Here is a 15,293-nt window from a genome sequence, read left to right as displayed (position 1 = left end):
TAGTTGGTCAAAAGTGGTTCTTGGAAGAAGGAGGTATTGTTTTTGCAGTTTTGGAACCATTGGCTGGACACTACCATCCAAAAGCTACTAATACGTATAGGTAGCAGGTCACCAAGCATGGTCTGCAGAGAATGGGAGAAAGTGTAGTCTCTCAGAGAACAGAATTTGTGGCCATTTAATTATTTGACCAGGAAACTCAAACCCAATTTCGAATCAAGGAAACAAATACTTGACCTAATACCACTGAGATTGTAGATGATACTTTCACCTCAGTATCCCTGTCCAGCAGGACCTGGCATATGCTTGACTGGTGACCCATGTCTGAAGCTGTTGTGGAAGTTTCCTTCATTGTCTTTTCCTAAGGGGAAATCTTTATTGTCTCTTCACTGTTTTCTTCCATTACTGTAACGCATAACTACTTCAAGTGCTCAATTTGACCGCTTAATCCTTTGGGAGTCCTGGCTCAACCACTTTGTAGCTGTGTGACCCACTTCTTAGTTACCCTTGACCCACAGTTGAAAGTTTAAACTTTGTCTTTCAGCGTGTACATATGTTTATATGACCATAATTCAGGAAACTCTTCACCTCTCATTGCGTGAATGTGTAATGTTTCCCTACCTTCAGATGGTATTACCAAATTAGATGATAAAATCTGTTAGAGGAGTGCCATTTTGATTGGCTTAGAGATCAATACGCACTTGCATAAATGAAGCATTAAAAAAATTCCCAGAAAGTAATACTTTTTTGAATTTTTTTAAGATTTTATTTTCAAGTACTCTCTACACCCAGCATGGGACTCACTCAAACTTACAACCAAGAGGTCAAGAGTGAAATACTGTACTCACTGAGCCAGGCATCCTGAGCCTCTAATACTTTCAATGTGAGAAAAAAGGGCATTTTTATAGAAACTAAACCATTTTAAGAATTCAAGCTAACATAATTGAAATAAATCTCTGACAAACAAAACTAGTTTAATAATTTTGGTTTAATAAAAATACCTTTCTTTCTCCGAGTTACAGACATTAAGTAAAATATTAGTGTGCATTTTTATTCTACTTAGATATGTTCTTAAACTTAATTGGTTTACTGATCCAATAAGCTAGCATTACTTCTACTTAATGTTTAAGATTACCGAAAGTGTAAGTTTGTGTTTAACTAAATAGAATAATTATCCTAACAAACTTTATTTTAGCAATAATTAATTTGAAGTTAGTTTTCAAGATCTTCAGGAAATTAAAACCTTGAACAGTAAATTGAGTTACTTAATGGATATTCATTAGACATCCAGATCATTTCCAAGATAAAATACTGAAATAATGATTACTAAGTATAATTTAAGTTCATACGCTCCTTGTTTTTATATGCTACAGAAAGACTTTATCTTTGGGTCGAGAAGTGTGTAAATGCTGCTGTGTGACCAATAGTACGTAATTATCCACCTCCTACTTTTCTCTGTCAAATAGAAATTACTTTGGTTAATTGTCCAGTGCATTTTGTTCTTTATACTCCAGAATATCTGATATCTCTTGAATCCATTGATGTCTTTTTATTTCTATCACAGTCATCACTGCAGTTGTTTAAGCTGTGATAATCTTTCACCTGAACTATTGAGCTAGTTTTTTAAATTATCTCTACAGTTTATAGTACTATTCATAAAATTAAAATCAGAATATAATATTCACTCCTTTATAACTGTTGGTGTCTGTTCACTGCACGGTCTGACCTCATCCGTATCTTTTCTTTTCTTTTCTTTTCTTTTCTTTTCTTTTCTTTTCTTTTCTTTTCTTTTCTTTTAACTTTTTTTAACGTTTATTTATCTTTGGGAGACAGAGAGAGACAGAGAACGAGCAGGGGAGGAACCGAGAGATGGGGGAGACACAGAATCGGAAGCAGGCTCCAGGCTCTGAGCTGTCCGCACAGAGCCAGCCTAACAAGGGGCTCGAACTCACAAACCGTGAGATCATGACCTGAGCCCAATCAGTCGCTCAACCGACTGAGTCACCCAGGCACCCCCGTATCTTTTCAGCTTCATCTTCTATTCCTTTTCTACTCACTCTCCCTACGCTTGAGTCACACAGGCTTCCTCTGCTCATCCTTTCCAACCCAGGGCCTCGGTCGGTGCTTGCTCTTCTGTCTGCCTGAATGTTCTTTGCATGACTGACTCCTTTTCATCATCCAGCTCTCAGATAAAATCTTACCTTCTTGGGGCCCCTGGGTGGCTCCTTTGGTTTCGTGTCCGACTTGGGCTCAGGTCATGAACTCACTGTGAGTTCAAGCCCCCAGGTCGAGCTCTGTACTGACAGCTCAGAGCCTGGTGCCTGCTTCAGGTTCTGTCTCCGGCTCTCTGCTCCTCCTCTACTCTCTCTCACTCACTCTCAAATATAAAATAAAACATTAAAAACAATTTTTTAAATCTTACCTTCTCTGAGAGGTCTTTACTGACCGCCCTGTCTAACGCAGCCCAGTCCCCACCACATTTCCATTTTTATTTTCTTCTTAGTGCCTACCCAGTACCATGATCTGAAATTATCTTAGTTGTTTTTCATTTCATTATTTTCTATTTCCCCGACCAGAACATAAGCTCCATGAAAACAGAGACCTTATATTAATCACCACTGTTTCCTCAAGGCCAAGAATGTGTCTGATACATGAAAGGAACTCAATAAATATTTGTTTATGGATGAAGGAATGTCCATAACATTGCTGAGTCTTGCCTTGTCAACCTCCATCCCTATTGAACTGAAAAATCAGGCCTGGGCCAGGACTGCTGGTCTTCCATTTCTTCGCATCCCCAATTGTTTTCTGCTTTAATGGCCTTAGCCTCCAGGCATAGACCCAAAACAAAGAGGTAGAAAGGAGTCGCAATGAACCTATCTTCTCTAATCTCCCGAAGAATGTTGCCCATGTTCCCCAACTACATTCCATCTTCAGTCTTGGAATGGCAGCCCTCTTTCAGCAAAGATATGCATGAAAAGAGGCTATTTGCAGGGCAGGGTCAGGGTTCCAGGAATTCTCAATGTTTTCCCTATATTCCTAGTGAGATTCTCAAGATTCCACTCTTTCCCAAGCGAGTGTATCGTCCTCTCCCAGTCTGTGCATTTGGTTGGCTGCTTTGGGGCCTGGCGAGTCATTGATGTATCGATCTGAATTTCAGAATCTGATCTGTGGTTTTGCTTTTCTTTCCAAGCTTCCAGCTTGGCCACCCTGAACTGGAATTTGTCTCATTGTATCAGCCTACTCTGATTAGCTTAACATTCATTCCACATATATGTATTGAGTGTCTACTATGTGCCACTGTTGTGAGCGGAATGCATTAGGAAACACAGGAGGACAAGTTCCTTGCCGTAGAGGAGCTTCCACCCTAGTGGTATGGATGGTGGGTGGGATCACATTAAATGTAATAAATAGGCAAATTGTATAGGATATTGCAACGTGATAAGTAAGTACTTTGGAGAAAAGTAAAAGTAAATGGGAGTAAGGAGAAGGGGAGGTAGAGACTGCAGTTTTAAACAGAGAAGGAACCTTTAGCATGTGACATCCGAACAACAGTCGAAGGCAGGGAATTATATATTCAGTCATGTGAATATCTAAGAGCCGGGCATTCCGGGCAGAGGAAGCAACTAATTCTAAGGTCTTAAGGCAGGAACCTGCCTGGCATCTTAAGAATAGCTGTGTGGCTGGAGGAGGGTGAATGGGAGTAGTAGGAGATAAAGCCAGAGATGTGATGGGGGGTCAGAACAAGTAGGGCCTTTAGCCGTTGTGAAGACTTTGGTTTTTGCTCTGAGTAACATGGCAGGACTTTTAACAGAGGAGCACTGATTTAAGGTTTGAAAGGATTCCTCAGACACTGTTGAGAACAGACTCTACCAACACAGAGGTAGAAGCTAAGAGACCTATTAGCATCCAATAGGGAGACCTGTTCCTTCCTGTGCCAGTAATCCAGGCCAGAGGTAATAGTGGTAGAAGGGAATATAGTTGGAGGGGAGGAAACGTTTTCCTTGACTTTCTCGAGGTCCCTGGTTGAGTCTGAAAATTAAACTGATAAAGATTAACAGGAGAAAAGCATACATATTTATTTTACGTGACACAAGACCCTTCATAAGGAAATGAAGACACCCCCAAAATGGTTAAACCCGAGTGTTTTTAGTGCTAGGTTTGATGCGATGGAAAGTCATGGAAAGATACAATAGGAGAAAGAGTATGAACTAAAAATAGTAAAGTGGGGGAAACAGCAAGGCTTGTTAATTTGGTTGGAGATGGGGTTATTCTTTTCCTCTGGTTATAGGGAGGGCACCTCTCACATGAGGGTCTTATGACCTGCTAAAAGCAAGAGGGCAGGGGGAAGGTCAATAATCTTCCTCCTTCTGCCGTTTCCTTAGACTCCTTCAGCTTGAAATATTCAGTATGCCAAGGATCATATTTTAGGATAGCATGTCCTGAACCCCATTATAGTGAAAAATGGACTCCTGATATACTTTGAATATAAGCCCACAGGAAGAAATGGCTATGTCATTTGAAAGAAAAAGAGTAAAGATGAGTCCAAGATTTTCTCCTGAACAATAGAGTTGCCATCCACTGAGATGGGGAAGGCCAGGGGTGGAGGGAGCTTGAGATGTGTATCAGACTTCTAAGTGGGGAATGTGAGCAGACAGTTGGATACACAGGTCTGTGAGTTGCTGGCTTGTATAAAGTATTTAAAGTTGTAAAACTGAATGAGAGAGTGAGAGTAGAGAAAGAATAAACGATGGAATGCCTGACTGGCTCAGTTGGTGGACCCTGCGATTCAACCTCGGGGTTGTAAGTTCGAACCCCATGTTGGGTGTAGAGATTGCTAAAAAATAAAATCTTTAGGGGTGCCTGGATGGGTTAGTCAGTTAAACACATGACCTCGGCTCAGGTTATGATCTCATGATTTGTGAGTTTGATCCTTGCATCAGACTCTGTGCTGACAGCCAAAGATAAATAAACTTAAAAAAAATAAAATCTTAAAAAAAAAAAAAAAAGACCATCAAAGGCTGAGCTCTAGGGCACTCCAACATTTAGAGTAGTGCTGACAATAGAAATATCATATGAGTCTTGGGGCACCTAAGTGGCTCAGTCAGTTAAGCCAGACTTCCACTCAGGTCATGATCTCACATTTGTGAGTTCGAGCCCCACATCAGGCTCTCTGCTGTCAGCACAGAGCCCGCTTCAGATCCTCTGTCCCCCTATCTCATTGCCCCTCCCCTGCCCATTCTCTCTTTGTCTCTCTCTCTCTCTCAAAAATAAACAAAAAGGGAATATCATGTGAGCCACATTAATTTTAAGTTATAGCCACATTAAAAAAAAGAGACAAAAAAGAAATAGGTGAAATTAATTTGAAACAACATTTTATTTAACCTAAGATATCCAAAGTGTTATCATTTCAACATGCAATCGCTATAAAAATTAACGAAATATTTTATATTCCTTTTTTCCTCGTAAGTCTTTGAAACCTTGTATGTGTTGAACACATTGCAATTCAGGCTCGCCACATTTCTAGTATGCTATGGCCACCTGAGGCTAGCTGCTGATGTGTCGGATAACACAGATGGAGTGGTCTAGAAGAGAGTGTCTGGCAAAGGTGATGGGGAAGGAGTATGTGAGGTTGAAAGGAAACAAAGACTTCATGGCACCCTGGAAGCTGTTTGGGTGGGAGTCGTGAGAATCTGTAGTTTTCTTATAACAGTTTCAGTTTTCTCAGTGAGGAGAAAGCCAGGTTTATTGCCAGGGTGAGGATATGGGAGGAGGTATGGGCAGGGGTATGAGGACAGAAGAGAGACCGGGAGAAGGAGCAGAGGAGGGAGATAAAGGATGAATGCTGGACAGCATGAAAACTCAGAGAATGACCGTCACAAACTTAAAGTGAGAACAGGTCAGTGAGGCTGGGTGTTTTTCTCTAGACAGGATAGACAGAGACTTGGATTTAACCAGGGTAATGGTTTTATGCTCTCCTTCTTTTTTTATTTTTTTGGTTTTTTTTTTTTAATAATATGTCTAGGAATATTTTTAAAAATTTTTAATGTTTATTTATTTTTGAGAGACAGCATGAGCAGGAGAGGGCGGGGGCGGGGGGAGACCCAGAATATGAAGTAGGCTCCAGGCTCTGAGCTGTCAGCACAGACCCTGACACGGGGCTCGAACTCATGAACCGTGAGATCATGACCTGAGCCAAAGTCGGACACAGGCACCCCTCTATTTTTGTTTTTAAGTTAATTTCTTTATTTTGAAAGAGTGAAAGAGACAGCACGAATCAGGGAGGGGCAGAGAGAGAAAGAGAAAGAGAATCCCAAGCCTGTCATGGGGCTTGATCCATGAACCATGAGATCGTGACCTGAACCAAGATCAAGAGTTAAATAAACACTTAACCAACTGAGCCACCCAGGTGCCCCTATACTCTCCTTCTTGACGTCACTTCCTTTTGATTAAAGTTGTCTGCTCATATGAGGTAAATCAAAAAAGGGAATTTATTGGAAAAATTCTGGATAATTTTTAGAAATCAAAAGTTGCTGAAAGAGTCAGGAAGCAGGCAGCAGCCAGGAACCAAAGCTGTGGGCCCTCTACACGTCTGCCTCCTCCTTCTCCTCCAGCATGCCTTGTCTCCTGGGTTTCCATCCACAGTCCTACAAAAGACAGTGGTCCCACTGTCCCAGAACATATTTGGGTCAAACAAGATATGAGTCAGGAACAAATCATGTATTCAAAATATTGTCTTATAACATATGTTTGCAAGAACGTATGGCATCAGAGGCTGATACCCAGTAAGTGTTCCACTGAAGTTTTGTGGAATATTCGTGTGAACATGTAATTAGAAAAAAAAAGATCATGATATGATGCCCATACAGATATAAAATGAACACATCAAAGATATTTGACTCATTAATTAATGAGGGAATAAGTAAGATGTTTCAACCAGTTCAAAAGAGAATTCAAAGACAATACATATATGTAGTCATAAAATCAACCTACAAATAGTTGCAAAACTAGTTGTTGTTTGGTGAAGAGTGTGAAGGGAAAGAAATCAGTTTTCTTTTTCCTGAGTATACGGGATTCATTTTGCAGGTGTATAAAACAGAATTATTTGCATTGCTATGTTATCTACAACTTACAGTATTGTAAAATAGCTCAAAGATGATGGAAAGTGAAAATCCCCATAGAACCAGGTAATTTAGAATGGTGCACTGTATACAATGCATAGATTTCCATTGAAGACATCCAGCAATTTTTTGATCCATTTCAAAATCTTTCACAATTTTTTTTCTGATAACTAAAAAAACCTTGAGTTGTTGGAAAGCACATTTCTTTATGATTCTCTCATTGTCCAGTATTTTTATGTGCTCAGTATTTTGTGCCTTTTCGTTTTTTTAAATGAGGTTTTAGGGGCGCCTGGGTGGCTCAGTCGGTTAAGCATCCGACTTCGGCTCAGGTCATGATCTCATGGTTTGTGGGTTCTAGCCCTGCATTGGGCTCTGTGCTGACAGCTCAGAGCCTGGAGCCTGCTTCAGATTCTGTGCCCCTCTCTCTCTCTCTCTCTCTCTCTCTCTCTCTCTCTCTCTGCTCCTCCCCCACTCACACTGTCTCTCTCTCTCCTTCAAAAATAAACATTAAAAAAATAAAAAAATAATAAAAAAGTAAATAAAATGAGGTTTTATATTTAATTATTTAGTTATATGGCACTCAGAGACATAGTCACACACAATGAAGCACCAGATATCTGGATTCCTTGGGACATGTGCATAAGTTTTATTTCTTTGAGCCCCAAAGTTCTATCATCTCATCCATTTTGGTTTTTCTAAACCACATTAGATCTTGGGGGGGGGAGGGGGGGAGGGTACTACCAGTGATATGAGTAAATGCTCCTGTAAAGGATTAGAATATGCCATCCCAAAATATGCCATTTTGGCATAAGAATGATTTAGAGCTTCAGGCAAATGAGAATCAATAGTTATAGAAAGAAGCCTTCTCATAGCCTTCCCTATCTAACTGAAGGCAGAAACTTCTGGGAAATGAGGATTGCTATAAAGAGAAGTTTTCTGGGGGAGTTCTATGGCCATGAAGAAGGAAAGTCAGCACTGACATGGGTCTGCAAACAAAACTTACTGATAAAAACTATTATCTTCTACTATTTTACTCCCCTATATTCACCTTTCCAGTTTGCCACCCCCTAAAAGCTTAAACTCATTTTCCTTTATCTTGTCACTTCTCTACAATTTTATTGTTCTTTGTTGAGATGCTAACATGTTGAGATGAGTTCCAAGTTCTAACCATCCCTTTAATAATTCTACATATCCCCTCCCATTGCCATGTGATTTTCAGGACACATCCCATTGACGGCAGGCTTAGCCACCTGACATGTTTTGTGAGTCAAGACTATTTGCTACTTCCTAACTGATGCTTCAAGAGCCATGGCTTTCCACTTTTCTTTTCCTTCTGCGAGGAAAACAGCTTCTTCCCAATAGAAGTTTTTGCATCCACTTAAATCCAAGAATAAGAAGACATATAGAGCAGAATATTGGCCAACCCACAACTGAGCTGACATAAGCAAGAAACACACCTTTGTGATGATAAGCTTTTGGGGGTTGAGTCTGTTGTTTGTTACCATAGCATCACTTACTTATGTACTTCCCTTTTATTACACAGGGATATATGTAAGATCTTCTGTTGAACTTTGCATCCCACATTGTGTCTTGATTCACTTTTCTTGTTGAAACAGTTCTTTCAGTGCAAGTCTGTGATTCCTAAAATTTCTGAGTCCTTGCATGCCTGAAGATGTCTTTTTTTTACCCTTACTCTGGAATACTAGTCTCGCTGGGCATAGAATTTTACATTTACCATTATTTTATTTCACCATTTTGGAGATTTTATTCCCTTATCTTTTGGCATCTGTTGTTACATAAGAGAAAGTCTGATATCAATCTGATTCTTGTTTCTTGGTACATAATCTGTCTTCCCTCTTTGGTAGCTTTTAATGTTTCTCCTTCTTGTTTTCAAGTGTGGCTATGAGTTTTTAAATCTATTTTCTCCCGCATTTTATGTATTCAGAGAAGGAGGAGGCTTCAGCGTCTGCTCCACCTGCTGTCTTGACCCAGAAATTGGCTCCTGCATTACTAAATGGAGAGGACTTGCTTTGACGAGATGTACTTGTCACTCTGAGTTGTCCATTTTTGTATAATGCTGCAAAAGCCTGGTGCCCCTCAGGCATCTGATGCAGCTTACAGAACTATTTGGATTTACCCTAGGAATCATTAATAAACTTCTGTGTTTTTTTTTTTTAGTTCTGTGTCCTTTTTTAGGGTTTCCAACTCCCTCTTCTCTTCTTTCAGGCTATCAGATTCCACTTCATTCTAGTGTCCATATATGCATCCATAACAATCTTCTGCATGTTGCTTGACCTCTTACCTGCTCCTCAGCTACCTCAGATTTATTCCTCCTGCTTTCTTGTGCAGAGCAATTGTGTTCTCTCTAGCTCCTGCCTCCAAACTCAGCTTGCAACTCCACTTTGAAAATCCACAGGATTATTCATGCGCTCTAGTACACAGTGGGAGATATCTTCTGACTCCTTTTCTTTTTTCTACCCGTTCGGCAACGGAAAGAAATGGTATAGACGTTTATTTCTTTATTGCTATAAATCATGCTACTGTATTAATGGGAATTATGTCTGACTCCTAATAATAAAGACTCATATTAAATGGCTTAATGTAATAAAAATTTTTTTACTCCATGTAATCAAACTTGGTAGGTTAACCTTCATAAGCGGTTCGAGGCTAGTATGGTAGCTCGTTGGTCGTCAGAGACCCAAGCACTTTTTATTTGTCTGTTTGGCCTTCCTTAACCTTCAAGCTTTCAAACTCAGTGTCCCTCCCTTCGTGGTCTCAAGATTGTTGCCAGATCTCCAACCATCACAACCACATTCCAACCAAGACAAAGAGTGAGATGAGAAGGGCAAACACGTATTACATACTCCCCACCTGAGTCAACTGCCCTTTAGAAGTTTTCACACACTGTACCTCTTCCGTTTATATTTCACTGGCCATTCCTAGCTGCAAGAAAAAGATTTTGTTGTCTCAGATAAATTGAATACATTGCCTTTATGCCATCACTTTTGGTTGCTCTACAATGTACATTAGCTTGCTTCCTGATTCTCCGTTATATTCTAGTTAGATGCAATATGACTCCATATTTAAAATAAATATACATGTTTTGATTTTTATGGCCCCTGGCTATTTTCAAAGATCAAGTCAATAGCTATAAAATGGATAAAACATTAAGCGTCAAGATCATCGACTATACCAACCCTGAAATACCATCCAGGGAGCACTGTAGAATTGGCAAAATTAACTCACACAATTGCCAGTTAATTGAATTCTGTGTTCCCTGAGCAGCTTTAGTGCTGGCTAGGTGCCAGTTACCTGTGGTGGGTACTAGGAACGCTCACCATGCCCCTGTCTTTGAAGGGTTCCAATTTCCATGACTCACAGGTGCCTGGAGGCGGGGGGGGGGGGGGGGGGGGGGGGAAGCCACCAAATGGTTTTACACAGAGGAAAGATGTGATCCCATCTGTATTTCTGAAAGATACAGACTAGGTATCTAGACAAGATAGGGTGAACTGGAAGACAAAAGACACTTGGGCCAGGGGATTTCGTTCTGGGGGCTAAATATCATTTTGCGTTGCTGTGCCCTTTTTGTCCAATAACTACACCTTGCCCTCTGTGCCATCCATGTGCCCGGTCTATCCCCAAATCCTCACTACCCCTCATCTTTAGATTTTTCTCACCTTAAACTTTCAATCCCATGCCTACTCTCCTGGAGGTCCAGCGATAGTCAATGTGACTTTCTGGGGGTGAGCAGTCAACACTTCTTCATTTATTATTCACATATTTCCTGAGCTTGTATGTTGTTCTGGGCTTGGGGCTATGGGCTAGGGTTGCAAAGGTGGGTCAGACTCAATTGTTACACTCAATGCGGGAACAAATTATTTTGGCTTCTATTTATGCTTAGGAGTGTTAAGAATCTGGGGCTAGGGGCGCCTGGGTGGCGCAGTCGGTTAAGCGTCCGACTTCAGCCAGGTCGCGATCTCGCGGTCCTTGAGTTCGAGCCCCGCGTCGGGCTCTGGGCTGATGGCTCAGAGCCTGGAGCCTGTTTCCGATTCTGTGTCTCCCTCTCTCTCTCTCTGCCCCTCCCCCGTTCATGCTCTGTCTCTCTCTGTCCCAAAAGTAAATAAACGTTGAAAAAAAAAATTAAAAAAAAAAAAGAATCTGGGGCTAATTTTGGCAGGAAAGGGGGGTAGGTAAGAAGGGCGGAGCAAGAATCAGAACAAAATGAGCAGTCTGAGGGGCGCCTGGGTTAAGCGGTTGGGCGACCGACTTTGGCTCAGGTCGTGATCTCGCAGTCTGTGAGTTCAAGCCCCACATCGGGCTCTTCTGTGCTGACAGCTCAGAGCCTGGAGCCTGCTCCGAATTCTGCGTCTCCCCCCTCTTTCTGCCCCTCCTTCACTTGCGCTCTCTCTTTCTCTCAAAAATAAATAAACATTAAAAAAATTTTTTTTAAAGCGAGCAGTCTGGGATTGAGAGCAGTGAAACCAGGAGGGCAAATTTTTCCTCAGGGCCTAGTGGTAGTTTCCCCTAACCCCAGACTGCCCCCTCCCCTTCCTTTTCCCCTTCCTCCTCCTCTTCCTCCTACTCCTGTCTCCTCACTTCGCAGCCAAGCTTGGCTTCCAGTCAAACTTTCCGGAAATCCCCTACCCAATTTCCAGCTTTTGAAACAAAGACTCTCTGGAGACTATTCCCATTGTCCTTGGAACTAGAACAATGTGCGGTAGAGCCTCCTCCTTGGCTTCAGGCTACATCCCTGCTCCCAGCCTTCTCGGCCAAAGTAAAAGCTTCCTCGACTCTCCAATCACTGTCCCCATCTGTCTAGAGGCAGGAAGTTGGGGGAGGTAGGAGGAAAAAGCACTTTCTATTAACTGCTCCTGAAACCCAAAGTCAGCCCCAGCCTCTAAGTCCTACCTGGGCCTGCCTTCTCCGGGCCAGAACTAAGAAGGAATCGCTCCACAGGACAGCAGTTGGACACCTGAATATGCTGGGAGTGGGCAGACAAGCTCAGGGCTTGATTCCTGTAGTTTCTAAACCTCTTTTGATGCCTTAGTTTCCCCCTGCCATCAAGGTGAGAGGACCAGAGATCATTCTAAAGGGAATGGCCGGTCTGGTTTTTTTCTCACTGCACAGCTCCTCTTCCACTCCCAACTCTGACCCCAGGAGACCCCTGTCCCATTCCTTGTCCACTTCTGCCAAAAGGGCTGTTAGATGGGGGAGGGGGTGCAGGCGGGCTTTTCTTGCACCATCCTGGCGCCTGACTGGATCGGGTTACTGGAGGCAGTCTGGATTTGAATGTGCAAATAAACAGAAGTCGCTTTGATCCGCCAGGCTGAGAGGGAGGGAGAAGAAAACCGAGTGCCCTGGTCAGAGAAGTGCATGCTGGGCACTTGAAAGAGGGTTTGGGGGATGTGGAGCGTGAGCTGTCCTTATTCCTTTGACAGGACAGAAAACCTATTTAAAAAAAAAAAAAGAAAGGAGATCTAGAAAGAGGCAGAAACACACTTCAGGCATTTCAGACTTCCCGTGCAGTCCAAATATTCCTTGGGCCCTTTCTTGCTGTTACCAGGAAGGGAGTGGTACCTTGGACCTCACCCTCCCTCAGGGCTGTCCCACCTTTGGGACTTCTCGGGTGCTCTTGGGAGAGGGAGAGAAGGAATGGAGCTGTGGTTGTATGAGGTTCAGGGTGGGACCATAGGTCGAGAGGGGGTAGGGCCTATTGTCTCCCTGGGCACCAATCCACAGCCACAGGCAGGCTTAGAGAGGGAGAGACAAAGGAGGGGATGGGAGAGCACAAAGGGAGCGAGGAATGAAATGGTAAGTAAAGGCAAACAAAAGTGAACCGGGGGAGACAAAAGCTGGGAACAATATTCCCCAGGCAATAGGCTCAGGAACAATAGGGACACTGACAGCCCCACAAAGACACCAGTGTCTCCAAGTAGACGTTATCTCAGGCAGTGTTTGGCAGCCCTGCTCTGGCTGCAGCTATTTTCAGTGCCGCTTTTGTGCCATGCTGAACAATATTCCTTGCATGGCTGCTGATAGAAAGATGAGAAGGTTTCTGTTTGATTCTCCTCTTCCTTCCCTCCCCCTTCCCCCTTTTCCAACCCCCACCAGCTCCAGCCATTCTGAGCTCAAGTCACTGGGCTGGTTAGGGGTGTGTGTGTGTGTGTGTGTGTGTGTGTGTGTGTGTGTTGGAAGGGGACCAAGTGGACCAAGGCAGGGAAGGTCTCAATCAGGCCTTCTAGTTGCCCTCAACCTTACTAGGACCTCCATGGAGGGGAAAAAGAAGTTAGGACTGGGCAAGTAGGGGCTACAGAACTAGGGTGTATGAGGAGGATTGTTCAGGGAAGTGGATTCTGTCTTCACCAATGGTCACAAGACTAGCCCAAGCTATTCACTGTAAAAAGGCCTGCTCAGCAAGTGTTTCCCTGTTGTGGGTGGCTCTTCATTTAATAGCCAAGGCCAAAAGGGGTCCTAGCCAGCCTTCTGCCCCTTTCTTTGTGCCAGCAAGTGTTCTTTGCCCTACCTCCCAAGAGCCATTGCTTTCTTCCATCTACGTATATAGTATTAGCAGTTCCTCGATCAGCTCCCAACATCCCCCTGCCCTACGTCTGCTGCTCCAGGTTGAACCTAAAGATCAGGGTCACTAGTCCTAGTTTGGGAAGAGACTATTGAGTAGCACGGACCCTTGTACAGGCTCGACGGCCATTCCCATGAGGGCACACCCCAATCTACAGTGGTAGCCCTTCCCCATTAAGTATCTCCCCCGTGTTCTATCCTAGAAGAGCTCTGATCCTGGACTATTTGGCCACAGGTGTCCTTTCTCAGGCCTCCTTGTACACAACCCTGTTTCACTCTTCATTTTCTCAGGGTTGTAACCCACTACAGCTGCCCCCATGGGCTTAAGAAGAACCTTATACTTTTTCATCTAACTGATTTTTTGTTGTTCTTATTTTTCTGTTCAGGTTAATTTTTTAGGCAGCTGAACTACTGCACTTCAGGGCTCTGGCTTCTACAAAAAAAAAAAAAAAAAATTGAGACCAAACTTCTTGGGAAAGCACTGTTATAAAAATTTCAAGGAGAATGCCTTCCTAAGAAACTAGACACTCAGAGGTTGACCCAGAAGGTTGAGCCATTGCTGAACTTATGGGACTTGTGGCTTTTGTCCACCTTCCTCAATTAGCTCGTTAAAGGACGGAAGCACATTTCATGCCTTGATTGGCCCCCTCATGGTATCATGGCACATAATTAATTGGTTCTCAATGAACACTTGCTGAATTGGACCAAATTTAAAGGCTCTGAAGGGAACTTACAGATCATCTAGCACCTTGCTACTCAAAGTGTGGTCCCTGGGCCAGCAGCATTAACATCACTTGGGAATTTGTTAGAAATGCAAAATCTCCAGGTTCTACCTCCAAGCTACTGAATCAGAATCTGAATTTTTTTTTTTAGTTTTTTAATTTATTTTGAGAGAATGAGAGAGAGAGAGAGAGAGCTCACACATGGAGGAGGGACAGAGAGAGAAGGAGGGAGAGAATCCCAAGCAGGCCCCACACTGTCAGCACAGAGCCCCACGTGGGGCTCAAACCCACAAATGAGGAGATCAATGATCTGAGCCAAAATCAAGAGTTTGGATGCTCTACTAACTAAGCCACCCAGGTGCCCCCAGAATTTGCATTTTAACAAGCTCCCAAGTAATTCATATATTCCTTGAGAAGTACTGATCTACAATAGCTTCTTCTTTTCTGCCTCCCCACACTCCTGCCCATGTCTTGACGGTATTGCTATCCATAGCCTAGAATGTATGAGCTAAACCTGGCCATTCAGTGGGCATCTACAAGATCTCTGTAGAAGCAAGCTCACCATCTGTGGTAACAGTCTGTGCCACAATTGGAACCAAATAATACTGAACAGAATTAAACTGACATTCAAAGAACTTAAGAGTGGGACCTTGTACTTAGCATATGCTCATTCAAAGCTTGTTGAGAGAAAGGTTTAAATCACCTGTTATAACCTCCCTGGATGATCACTGTGATGGGTAATTTATGGGTCAACTTGAGTGGGACAAGGACACCCAGACATTAGGTCAAACATGAATCTGGATGTGTCTGTGATAGTGTTTCTGAATGAGATTAATATTTGAGTTGGTAGACTGAGTAAAGACGTTTGCTTTCCTTAATG

At 42.8% G+C, this 15,293-nt stretch overlaps 1 protein-coding gene across 9 annotated transcripts in view; it reads left to right on the top strand.

Moving 5' to 3' along the window:
* SNRPE (small nuclear ribonucleoprotein polypeptide E) overlaps positions 1–15,293 on the top strand; it is a 141,851-nt gene that overhangs the window by 90,905 nt on the left and 35,653 nt on the right. Inside the window, exon 6 of one of the 9 annotated variants that reach the window (XM_027074780.2) lies at positions 9,061–9,287. The exons of the other annotated variants lie outside the window; for them this stretch is intronic. Coding sequence (XP_026930581.2) covers positions 9,061–9,190 — 130 coding nt within the window. The 3' untranslated portion in view covers positions 9,191–9,287. Of the gene's footprint in view, positions 1–9,060; positions 9,288–15,293 lie in introns of those variants that run through there. 9 annotated transcript variants of the gene reach the window in all.

The sequence above is a fragment of the Acinonyx jubatus genome, chromosome E4, assembly GCF_027475565.1.
Source record: "Acinonyx jubatus isolate Ajub_Pintada_27869175 chromosome E4, VMU_Ajub_asm_v1.0, whole genome shotgun sequence".
In the NCBI taxonomy this organism is placed as follows: domain Eukaryota; kingdom Metazoa; phylum Chordata; class Mammalia; order Carnivora; family Felidae; genus Acinonyx; species Acinonyx jubatus.
Note: the sequence above shows the minus strand (reverse complement) of the source record. Positions and strands in the feature narration are given on the sequence as shown.